The sequence below is a fragment of the Amblyomma americanum genome, chromosome 7, assembly GCF_052857255.1.
Source record: "Amblyomma americanum isolate KBUSLIRL-KWMA chromosome 7, ASM5285725v1, whole genome shotgun sequence".
Classification (NCBI taxonomy): Eukaryota; Metazoa; Arthropoda; class Arachnida; order Ixodida; family Ixodidae; genus Amblyomma; species Amblyomma americanum.
In genome coordinates this window covers 12,371,443-12,381,760 of record NC_135503.1, presented here as the reverse complement: position 1 = coordinate 12,381,760, position 10,318 = coordinate 12,371,443, and the positions used below count along the sequence as shown (strand labels likewise).

The window sequence follows — 10,318 nt, the reverse complement described above, 5'->3', positions numbered from 1 at the left end:
TAATGAATGAAACTACTGAGAAAAGTTGCAGTGTCTTTAGTTTTGCGAAAGTGAGCGCGCTGGCGTCTTACGAATTAAGCGTGCGGAAAGTTGTTTTACGCTAATTTATCGAAGTTGTGCACTCAGCGTTGCTATGAACACATTTTTTAGCGTTCTAATCGCTGCCTGCGCCGCAGCGTTTGCTATTTTTCACACTTATCCCACTCCTCCGAAATCTCCTCTTCTGTATCAGTGGGAAAAAGAGGACGGCGGCTCGTATTTCAAGTTTCAAGACTACGATATATTTTTCAAAGGTAAGCTTCTGATCAATCTTTGGTAACAGAGTCAGCGCCGTGTTGCTAAATGCGTCGGTTTAGTTTTGTTGCTAGCCTAATCGCCCCGCCCATAGTAAGATCGCAGCAGATTCTGGCTTCCTGGGCCGGTTTGTCGGGAATCCGTCTTACCTTGTTTTCTTTTTATCTTATACTCATTTATTCAGTAGTGTAGTATAATGAAATGTAGTTGGTGTGAAAGACGGCAATCGAGCTGAGTGAGATCGAGTGATGGTTTGTTTGCCGATTGGTCAGTGCCTAATGATCGATGTTAATTGATTGCAATCCAGCTACCCTGATATGTGTGGCCGATTGGGCACCATGGTGCCCGATCGGCCACACATATCAGGGTAACTCCTTTTTTGTTGAGCATCAAGCATGCAACTGGTTGTTCTTGGTGATTGTCTATATTTCATGTTTGGCTCTTTGGACCTCTTGGTCGTCATCAGATACTCAGAAATGATGGCTGTGTGTTTTGCCGTGCACTTACAAAGGTTTCATTTTTTTTTTTCGTTTTTCACGTGCCTGTAATTGCTTTTCACCTTCTCCGCCTCTTGCAGACGTTAATGGCAGTGGTGAAAACAAGGACGTGCTTCTGTGTCTTCATGGCTTTCCAACTTCTAGCTTTGACTATTACCTTGTCGTGCCATCATTGAGAAAGATATTTGGAAGGATTGTATTGTTTGATTTTCTGGGACTAGGCTTCAGTGACAAGCCAGTAAGTATATGTGATCACATTGTGCAATTGGCAGAGCCTGTGAGAACAGCTTACAGTCAGTGTGGCATTACATGATCTGCAGATGCTGACGACACTAGGGCAGTTAGCCCTGTTGTTCTTCCTGAATAAGGCAACATTTTTTCGCTGCCTGAATGTGTTACCATTTATTAGCTGGCGGTCCAGGAGCACTCGAAACCACATGTAGGTTCTCTGCTAGCTGGCACGCACCGATTCACATTTGAGCCCCGTAGACCTTACCGGAGAGAACAGTAATTCTTTTTTCTAGCTTCTATAACATACAGGTATTGATGTCAAAAATCGGAAATAGAGAAACTTGCCAACAAGAAGTAGTGCTGAAAGCGTCCAGGCAAAAACTCGCATATGCCAAGCTCCAAGCAGTGCTAGCTCTTTATCCTGCTCTCATCAAATGACAACTTTATAAACTATGAAAAAAAAAAAGCTTTTCTTTCCATTCATGAGCTGACAGCACCATACAATTTCGGTTAAAGTTACCCCTACTCAATGGCCAGCTATGACATGCATGTTATGCGTACTGATCTTTTAGGTTGTAACCAAATTTTGGGGATTTAATTCAGCATACTTTTACCAGCTTTTTATTTACTTATTTATTTATTTAAAATATGTTAGTCCTTTCAGGTTGTTACAGAGTGGGAATAAAATAAACAAAAATTTTCCAAGTTATGTAGCATACAGGGTGGAATGCGTTAGAATAAACAATCTGAAGATTAACAGAAATATTTGGTTTAAACCACTAGACAAAAAGCCCAACCACTAAATATAGCATAAAGCCTTATAAGTTAAAAAAGAATTGATGTGCAGTTTTAGAGGTTTTTTTCTGTTTTAATAACTAGGTACTGGGCTGGTGGTCATGCTATAGGACCTCAAAATAAGCTCCAATTGCTTATGCTGCTATCTAGAGAAATTGGTTTTTGAGGAAAGGAAATGGCGCACTAACTCTCTCACATCTCAGTGGACACCCGAACCTTGCCATAACACACCAGCGCCTTTTGCATTTTGCCTCCATTGAAACGCCTTAACCAGTTTTCATTTAGGCTTGAAGGGCACCAAGTATGTTATATCATCACTAGGAACCCAGGCACACACTTTGCGATCACTTGTGCTCACATGCTTTGCATGTCCTCTACATACCAAAACCAAAGCTAAGAACCGGTCATACTTGTCTTCAAATGCACAGGGCCACATGTTTATGAAGTGGGGAATGTGATACATGATTACCCTGGCTCTTTTGGTTTCAGAGATTTCACACTTACTCCATTTTCGAACAAGCCAACATCACAGAAACTCTTGTGAAGAAATTGGGCTTGAGCAAGGTGCATATTTTAGCTCATGACATAGGTGACACAGTAACCCAAGAGTTACTTGCCAGACAAGCGTAAGTTCAGTTACTCATACCCTACATTCTATTCCTTATGGTCACGTATTCGCCGACGTAAGCAAGAGTGCAGTAAGGGAAAAAATTTATTTTCAGAAAGATTCACAGATATTAGCCTGAGCACATGATTTTCTAACCTGCTGCTGTGCCCTTGGGAAGGAAAAATATTTTCTTTGGACATGATGTGGATAAAGAAAAGGCACAAATACTGTAAAGAACTTAATGTTTGCTAAGACATAATTTTCACGAATGGCCAACGATTTGTGAAAAACTCATCTTGCAAACAGTAACAGTGTCACACAAATTAAATTTTTGTATCCAAACATGACATTCCCCGGCCTCGGCCTTAGTCCTGTTCTGTGGTTCTTGCATTATGTCGGTGTCATTAACATGTCTGAAGTAGTGGTAAAGGCAGGAAATAGTGATCAAGGTTATCTAAAAGGGGTTTTATTGACATCTTCATGTAATACCCATCGCGGCATATGCCATCATAATCTTGAAAGTTTTGGGCCTCAAGATCCTCGTACACCTTTGTATGTATACCAATATACAAGTATACTGTATAAAAGTGTATAAAAGAAGAAAATGCTTAAAACTGCAAAGCTACCCCTGTTTCAAAATTTGATCAACATATTGTTTATTAAGCAAGACATGACAAATAAATATGTGCTGTTCAAGAAGGTAAGGGAGTTACTGTGTTGTATATCCGTGCAGTTCATTTGCTGTCAATGGATTGTTGCATTCTTATGCATTTTAATTTCCTCGGTGCATTGCTGACCAATATGGCTGTGTGGTGCATATGCAGTAATGGTGGCCTGGATTGGTTAAATAGTTTGTCCTGACAATTATCAGCACCCGTTTACCTGAAGCTGAGCTCTTGGCACAAGGCTTGCTTTTTTTTTCCTGTATATAATATTTCTGCTCTCATACTAAGAGACTAGGAAACAGGTAAAGAGCAATTTGTCATGCAAGTTTGTACCCTCTGTCAAAAGTAACCGAGCAGCGGGCTTTCGCTGCTTATCCTTGTAGTGGAGCCGGTACGGCGTCCCTACAAACTGAAATGTGTGGACAGGTGAGGACAAACGGTCCTCTTACCTTACCCAGATTTACAGCTTAAAGGTGCACTAAAGAGAAATCTGAACTCGTCTTTTTACAGTGGGAACTCTATCTACACGTTCCGGGCATTCTTAAAAACTTCGAATTACTATCCTGTGTGGCCGATTACCCTAATTAAATCGGATCAAAAGTCCCGGCTCCCGCCTTTCTTTGAACTCAACGCGGTAGGTAGGCGGAGTCAACCAACGCGTCAGCAAGTCCTGTGGCAGCTTCGCTTTCACTTTTATTTTGTTTTTTAGGTTTTTGTGAATAAACATTTTCAGTCACAGACAGTATAGCCGCAAATTAGGCCCACGAAAATAAAAATACACGTGAACTCTTTGATTTACGTATCACTTCGCCGATGGCAGAGCGGCAGGCCGCCACGGGACTGGCTGACGTGTTGGTTGACTCCTCCTACCTCTACCGCGTTGAGTTAAAAAAAGAGCAGGAGCCGGGACGTTTACTCCGATTTAGTTAGGGCAATTGGCCGCACAGGACAATAATTCCAAGTTTCTAAGAATGCCCGGAACGTGTAGATTTAGTCCCCGCAGTAAAAGGACGAGTTCATATTCCTCTTTAGTGCACCTTTAAGAGCTGCCCCAAGTGCGCCGCTACACAGCTAAGAAGCAACACCCCGTTGCTCGGTTACTTTTGACAAAGACTGTACATGTGGGAGTTATATTGACAAAAACAGCAATACAGATCTTACAGTGATGAAACAAGAAAACTGAAAAGAAAATAAACCTTGTGCATGGTAGAAGTGAAAGACATTTTTAGAATGTGAAACTTTAAAAAGGCTGGAAAAAATAGTGACTCGGGAAGCATAGCGCTTGTCCTGTCTCATCCTTCGTTCTTCCCACGCTATGCTTCCAGAGTCACAATGAATTACCAACCTGCCCAAGCCTACCGCCTTTTGAAAAAAATAGAGAAACAAGATGCGGCAAAGTATAGAACAGAATTAAATAAATCATAGCACATGCATACCTCAAACAGAACGAAAATGGCACACGTAATGAAAAATAATAGATGCATTCACATTCAGTTGTGCATGCATTGTCATCATCACAAAAAAATAAAATAATCATGAATGACACCAGAAATGTTAATGGCCTGTATTTATGACCTCTAGTTTTGAAACAAACTCCGATAATGAATTTGTGTTGATCACTGATGGGATTACACTAGGGATTAATGAGTACTTAAATATGTTATCAGAATATCGTTGGAGCATGACCACTGTATTTACTAAGAAGTCTAATGTCTGACGGAAACCCGTCTGGTCGGGATAGTACATGACGAAAATAGAAGGCGCCGACCAAAAGAAAGGATGGGATGACGTTTCGGCTCCCCCACGGGAACCTTGTTCACGATGAGGCATAACGTAACAGCGTCATTTATTTGTACACGGCGCATGAGCGAACCCAGGCACCTGGTGTAGATTGGGGGCAAGTTTCCGTCATTCCGATTAAGCGTATCCACTGTCGTCTGAATAATCAACGATTCCAGATAGAGCCATGATTTCTTGTCCCTTTCTTTTGCGATCACACGTGCCTCTGGCCAGTTTACGTTGTGTGCGGCAGACACCGAGTGCTCGGCAATCGCATTTTGATCTGCACACCGGATTCTGACGTCACTCTCGTGATCACGTATTCTTCGCTCAAGGTCACCTGACTCGCCGATGTACACAGACGGCAGTCCAATGGCTGTCAGAAACCGGCGCGCAGATCAAAATGCGCTTTCTGAGCACTCGGTGTTCGCCACACACAGCATAAACTGGGCAGAGACACGTGTGATCGCAAAAAGAAAGGGACAAGAAATCACGGCTCTATCTGGAATCGCTGATTATTCAGACGACAGTGCATACGCTTAATCGGAATGACGAAAACTTGCCCCCACTCTACGCCAGGTGCCTGGGTTCGCTCATGCACCGTGTATAAATAAACGACGCAGCTACATTATGCCTCATTGTGAACAAGGCTCCCATGGGGACGCCGAAACATCATCCCCTCCTTTCTTTTGGTCAGCGCCTTCTATTTCCGTCATGTATTTACTAAGCGCGGAAAGTTTAGTGGGCCATTTCTGGCGTAGTGTTAAAGGCTCTTGTTCTATGGTTGCTGGCCTATAAGCTGTCATGATTGCAGGCACGACAGCATCTGATTCGAGGATTAATTTTATGTCGCTCCTGTTGCTGTGGCTCCTGTCATCATGTGTCGCATTGCTAAAGATCCAATGGCTGTTAGCATTTAATTCCGGTTTTACTTGAGGACAGTAACGTTTATTCCCTTGTAGAGCATTTTCTTGTTTGTTGTTTGGGAGGGTGTTTTTAAGTTTTAAGCAGGTGATTTCATACTACAGTGAACTCTTGCTGATTTGAACATCCAGTATATTTGACCTGCTTTGGCCCTGTCATCATCGTGTATTAAAATTTCTTATTCAAACTCTGCATAGTTCAAACAAATTTTTGGTACCCTTCAAGTTCAAATTGTCAAGGCTCCATTATATTTTAAACCTTATACTGAACTGGAGAGCTGTTGGCTCTTTTTCGATGCATCTTAGGATTGTGTGTGGCATGTTTTAGGCAGTGCTCTTTGCTTATGGCTGTGTGGCCTTCCATGTTGGACTTATGCCAAGATGCACCTTGAGTTGACGCAGTGTGCCTGTTCTGCTGTGACTTTTCATTTTAGTGAAGGTGTCCTACCCTTTGAGATTGCGACTGTTTGCATGCTCAATGGAGGTACGTATCTGCATCCCTGCATGTTACATCATTATTGCATTGTGCTCCATTACATGCTTGAGCTTGCATGTTTCTGTCGTGTGCCTTGTTTTCCTGCACAGGCATTTTACCTCAGCATCATCATCCAAGGTGGTCCCAGAAGGTAAAGTGTATACACACTGTATAATGACAAATCAAGGGGGTACAAGTAGAGCAACATTTGATGATTTCATGCGCGTCTTTCAGATTTTGAGGTTGCCTGTCATCGGCGTCGTAGCATCAAGGTTCATGAACCACTTGGTCTTCAGAATAGCGTAAGCTTTTTTCTCATTTGAAAACTAGGTCGTTATAATCTGCCGTCACGTTGATGTCAAGAAAATATATTTATATGCAGCAGAAAGTTGTGTTTATTTTTATGATGAAACTCTGCTTACAGTGAATGAAAGCATCACTTCTGTTCAAATTCTTAGTTTTTGTATACAGTTATTGTATACAGTTTTTGTATACAGTTTTCACAGTTTTTGTATACAGACATGTTCAGACCAGTGAGTTGCAGACATAGTGTTACAAGCTAATATGTGCAGATAACGTGACTGGTATAGTTTCTGATGGAATGCTGAGAAACTTTAAGGTAAAATTCTATTATGGCAGGTTCCCCCAATGCAACATTTCATGACATTCCCGAGTTCCAGCTATTTCAATTGTTGATGCGACAAATAGCCTTGTGTTCGGACTAACAATTCATCAATACTTGTTGAAGCGGGTGATTCCAGCCAATAAGATGAGCCTTTTGCTTAGTTCTGACTGGTTTCCCCTAACTGGGTTCTGCTGCATGTTAAAAAAGCTTCCGTTTTCAACAGGCTTGCTGATGTGTTTGGCCCTAGCACCAAACCAACATTGGCAGATATCCACAACTACTGGCATTTAGCCCGTCTTAAAGATGGCTACAGAGTATTTGGCTTGTAAGTACCCATATTATTGCTTGTTTATGTTAAGAAGTATGTGCAAGTGTAGTGAAACATAGCTGCAAAATAAAACATGCTAGAAATCATTGTAGTCCTCAAAAAAAAAACAAAAAAATAGCCACACTTCACACAAATAAGTGTATGCATAAATGGATAACTACACTAGTGATATAGCTTGGGGTACTTTCCAGGTTCAGAACCAGCGTATCATTACGATACTTCCAAAAGCTATTATTCATACAGCCAGCTATGCATGTGCAAGTGGCACCACGAGTAAATGGAACATCGTTTTATCAGTGCAGTACAGTGGCTTGTGGCCTTGTTAAATAGTGCACTATGTTCATGTTGGAGCATTCCACTGCAGTATTTGTGCACCAACATACTGTGCCTTCCAATTTCTAATGCCCCAGATGCTGGTACCTTTATCTCACTGGGGCTATGTTTTGCAAGCTTCTGATGCAACCTATGCGTTACACCAGCGCTAGGAGTGACATGAACACAATTTTTTTTTCTTTTCTAAGTCATCAGCAAGGGTCTCTCTCTGCATGTCGAAAGTTTGGCAGACATGGTTTAAACATTATGAATGGTTAGAGTGTGTAGTCATGATCATTTCAGCCAAACATTACTATATTTTATTCATCAGTAGAAAGGGAGAGTAATGCATGGGTCCCCACTCTGGCATTGACGTGCTGTTCTGCATTTGTGCCATTGGTTAGAAGTGGCAGCAGTTGCTTAAGAAAACCACAGTTGGACAATAGCAGCGTCAGAGGCATACATCGCAGAGTGGAGCATCTTGCGTGTTCACAAAACCAATGAGACATGCACAGATGCTTTGAAGAAGTTGAATGTTGCTGGTGATTGAGTATCATACTATGGATGGCTCGAAAGTTTTTCTTCTGGCCGTTAGCTGCTCAACACTCCATAACCGCTGAATATGTCGCAACAGAAAGAAGGCGAGCTTTGGGGATTGGAAAAGTGATGGAAAGGGAAGAGAAGTAGACCTTCACTGATCCTCGGCATAGTAAACGACATTGAAAAATGTTCCGCCTCATGATTGTTGCACGACCCAAGGTGCTGTGATACACAACTGGACAGTGTTGTTCACACTGTGTCTTCTGTAGGAGGTCCCCGAACTTGGAGGCGTGCAGTAGCAGAACCACTTTTATAAATTTTAAATTATGCCGAGCTTCCGGGATAGTGATAGGAGATGCATTTTGTTTAAGACTATGAGACACAAGCAGAGCAATGCTGGCATCATCTGTGCAAGGCTGATCCTGCCTGCACCTCTGCATGACCACCAACACCACCTTGAAAAATGTTGAGGTATTCCTTGGATGGGGCTTTACTGGCAGTAATATTCACAAGAATTTTTCGGTTGGTTTAGATGCCTAGCTTAGACGAGATACGTAATAGGTACCAATAAACATTATTTTAGTTTTTGCTGTTAGAGACACAGGTCTAAGTTAATATTATTATGCGGAAGGCAAAATTGTTTCGTTGTCAACTTTACATTGTCGGACTTTCATTTCTGCTTTCAATCTCTAGGCTGTTGGCCTACATTGACGAAAGGTTTGAAAATGAGGAAAGGTGGGTCAGAGCACTTCAAAAGTCAGCTTCAAAAGGTAATTCATGGAGTACCATTAAGTGGACTTCCTAATTGCCACTTAAGTGCTGTCGTTCATTGCCAAATTTTCTCTTTTCCCTCTTTAAGTGCACATGATTTATGGCCCAGCTGACCCAGTCAACCCGCCACCATTCCAAGAGCACTACAAGTAAGTTTTTTCCCCTCAATGTATTAACTCTTTTTGCAGTTCACTGTAAGGGCTTTAAGTTTTTCTTTTTCAATACTTACAAAACAGTAATTGACAAGTGTGATGTGCTCTTTAAATCTTAATGGGCCCCTATCTGACTTTCATTTCAAAAAGCAAGCTCTAGTTACATGCCTTCAGTCCTTTAGCATTTGGTTGAGCATGTAAACAAATTGGCAGAAATCACGACTTTTGAGTTTAAAAATCTGGAATTTCTCTACCCCCTGCATTAAACCATTTGTTTCTTAAGGTTGTACATCTGGCACTTCTTCTCAGAAAACTGGTTCCAGGCTCTAGTGTCCACATTCTTCATGAACACATTGGCCACTACGTGCACCTTGAAGCTCCCAAGGAAGTAGTTGCAGCCTACTTGCCATTCCTGGAAGCTCATGGCGTCAAGACGAAGACTATCTCTGTGGCACTTCCAGACCGGCTCTTGTAGGTCCTTTTAGTGGAGCCCAAGACGCACTTGTGCATGGCAATTCTTTTTTATTCACGTGCTGAGGAGATAGAAGCAGTACGGATCTTTACCTGAATCTCACAGCTGTGCCTTTGGAAAGAATGCTCTGTGATATTGTCTCCACTGTGCCTTAGGCTGTCTGCAGTGTTTGATTGTTTTACCTGCAAGGCATTACTTTTGAACAGAAGCAGGTTATCTGGATGTGAAGCCCTTTGTGACAAACTTGCATAGTTTAGCTTTGCATTTGTACACTTCTACTACACGAAAGAAGAGGATTTGGCTACTTTAGATTAATGCTTCTCAGCTTCTGTTTTTTATGTTTGACGAAAATAAGACTAGTGTCAATCGTGTGGCTGTAGTACGAGATCTGATAGAGGTGCAATCTGCACAGCAGACTATAATAGTCATATGCAGGAGTGCATATCAAACACCGCACTCCTCACATGAAGTGAATTTTCAGGCTGTTGTATCACTTTACGTCACTCATCTCACAAGTCCTTTAAAACATTCCATAAATCCAAACGAAACTATATTGAGCATAGTGGCCATATTACTATTGCAATATGACATACAGCTGCACACTTACAGGGTCACAGTGCACACTTGATCATGTGTGAAAGGCAATGTATGCAATGAGCTATTGCGCTTGTTCCTATGTTTGCAATCGTATGATATGTACTGGAATAAAAAAAAAAACTTAATTGTACTGGCTTGGTGTCACTGCACTGCAAAAGTTTACCTCCTAGGCACCACTGCAAGGACTGGAAGTTAAAGCTGTTTGTATGCTGCCTTAAAATCATTAGGGAAAACTAAGGAACAGGGCACTGCCAA

General features: G+C 41.7%; 1 protein-coding gene across 1 annotated transcript; it reads left to right on the top strand.

Moving 5' to 3' along the window:
* Positions 1-15: 15 nt before the first annotated feature.
* On the top strand, positions 16-9,666 carry LOC144098503 (mesoderm-specific transcript protein-like). The gene is made up of 10 exons (XM_077631190.1): positions 16-293; positions 872-1,029; positions 2,307-2,443; positions 6,226-6,275; positions 6,377-6,417; positions 6,501-6,568; positions 7,115-7,216; positions 8,765-8,841; positions 8,931-8,991; positions 9,304-9,666. The coding sequence occupies exons 1-10, from the start codon at positions 134-136 to the stop codon at positions 9,467-9,469; spliced, it is 1,020 nt and encodes a 339-aa protein (XP_077487316.1). The 5' UTR covers positions 16-133; the 3' UTR covers positions 9,470-9,666.
* The last annotated feature ends 652 nt before the right edge of the window (positions 9,667-10,318 follow it).

Excerpts from the sequence above, each read along its gene's own strand:
- LOC144098503 (XM_077631190.1), top strand. The coding sequence starts at position 134 with ATGAACACATTTTTTAGCGTTCTAATCGCTGCCTGCGCCGCAGCGTTT. Across the intron at positions 1,030-2,306 it reads TAGGCTTCAGTGACAAGCCA|AGATTTCACACTTACTCCAT; the intron begins GTAAGTATATGT and ends TTTTGGTTTCAG. Across the intron at positions 6,569-7,114 it reads CACTTGGTCTTCAGAATAGC|GCTTGCTGATGTGTTTGGCC; the intron begins GTAAGCTTTTTT and ends CGTTTTCAACAG.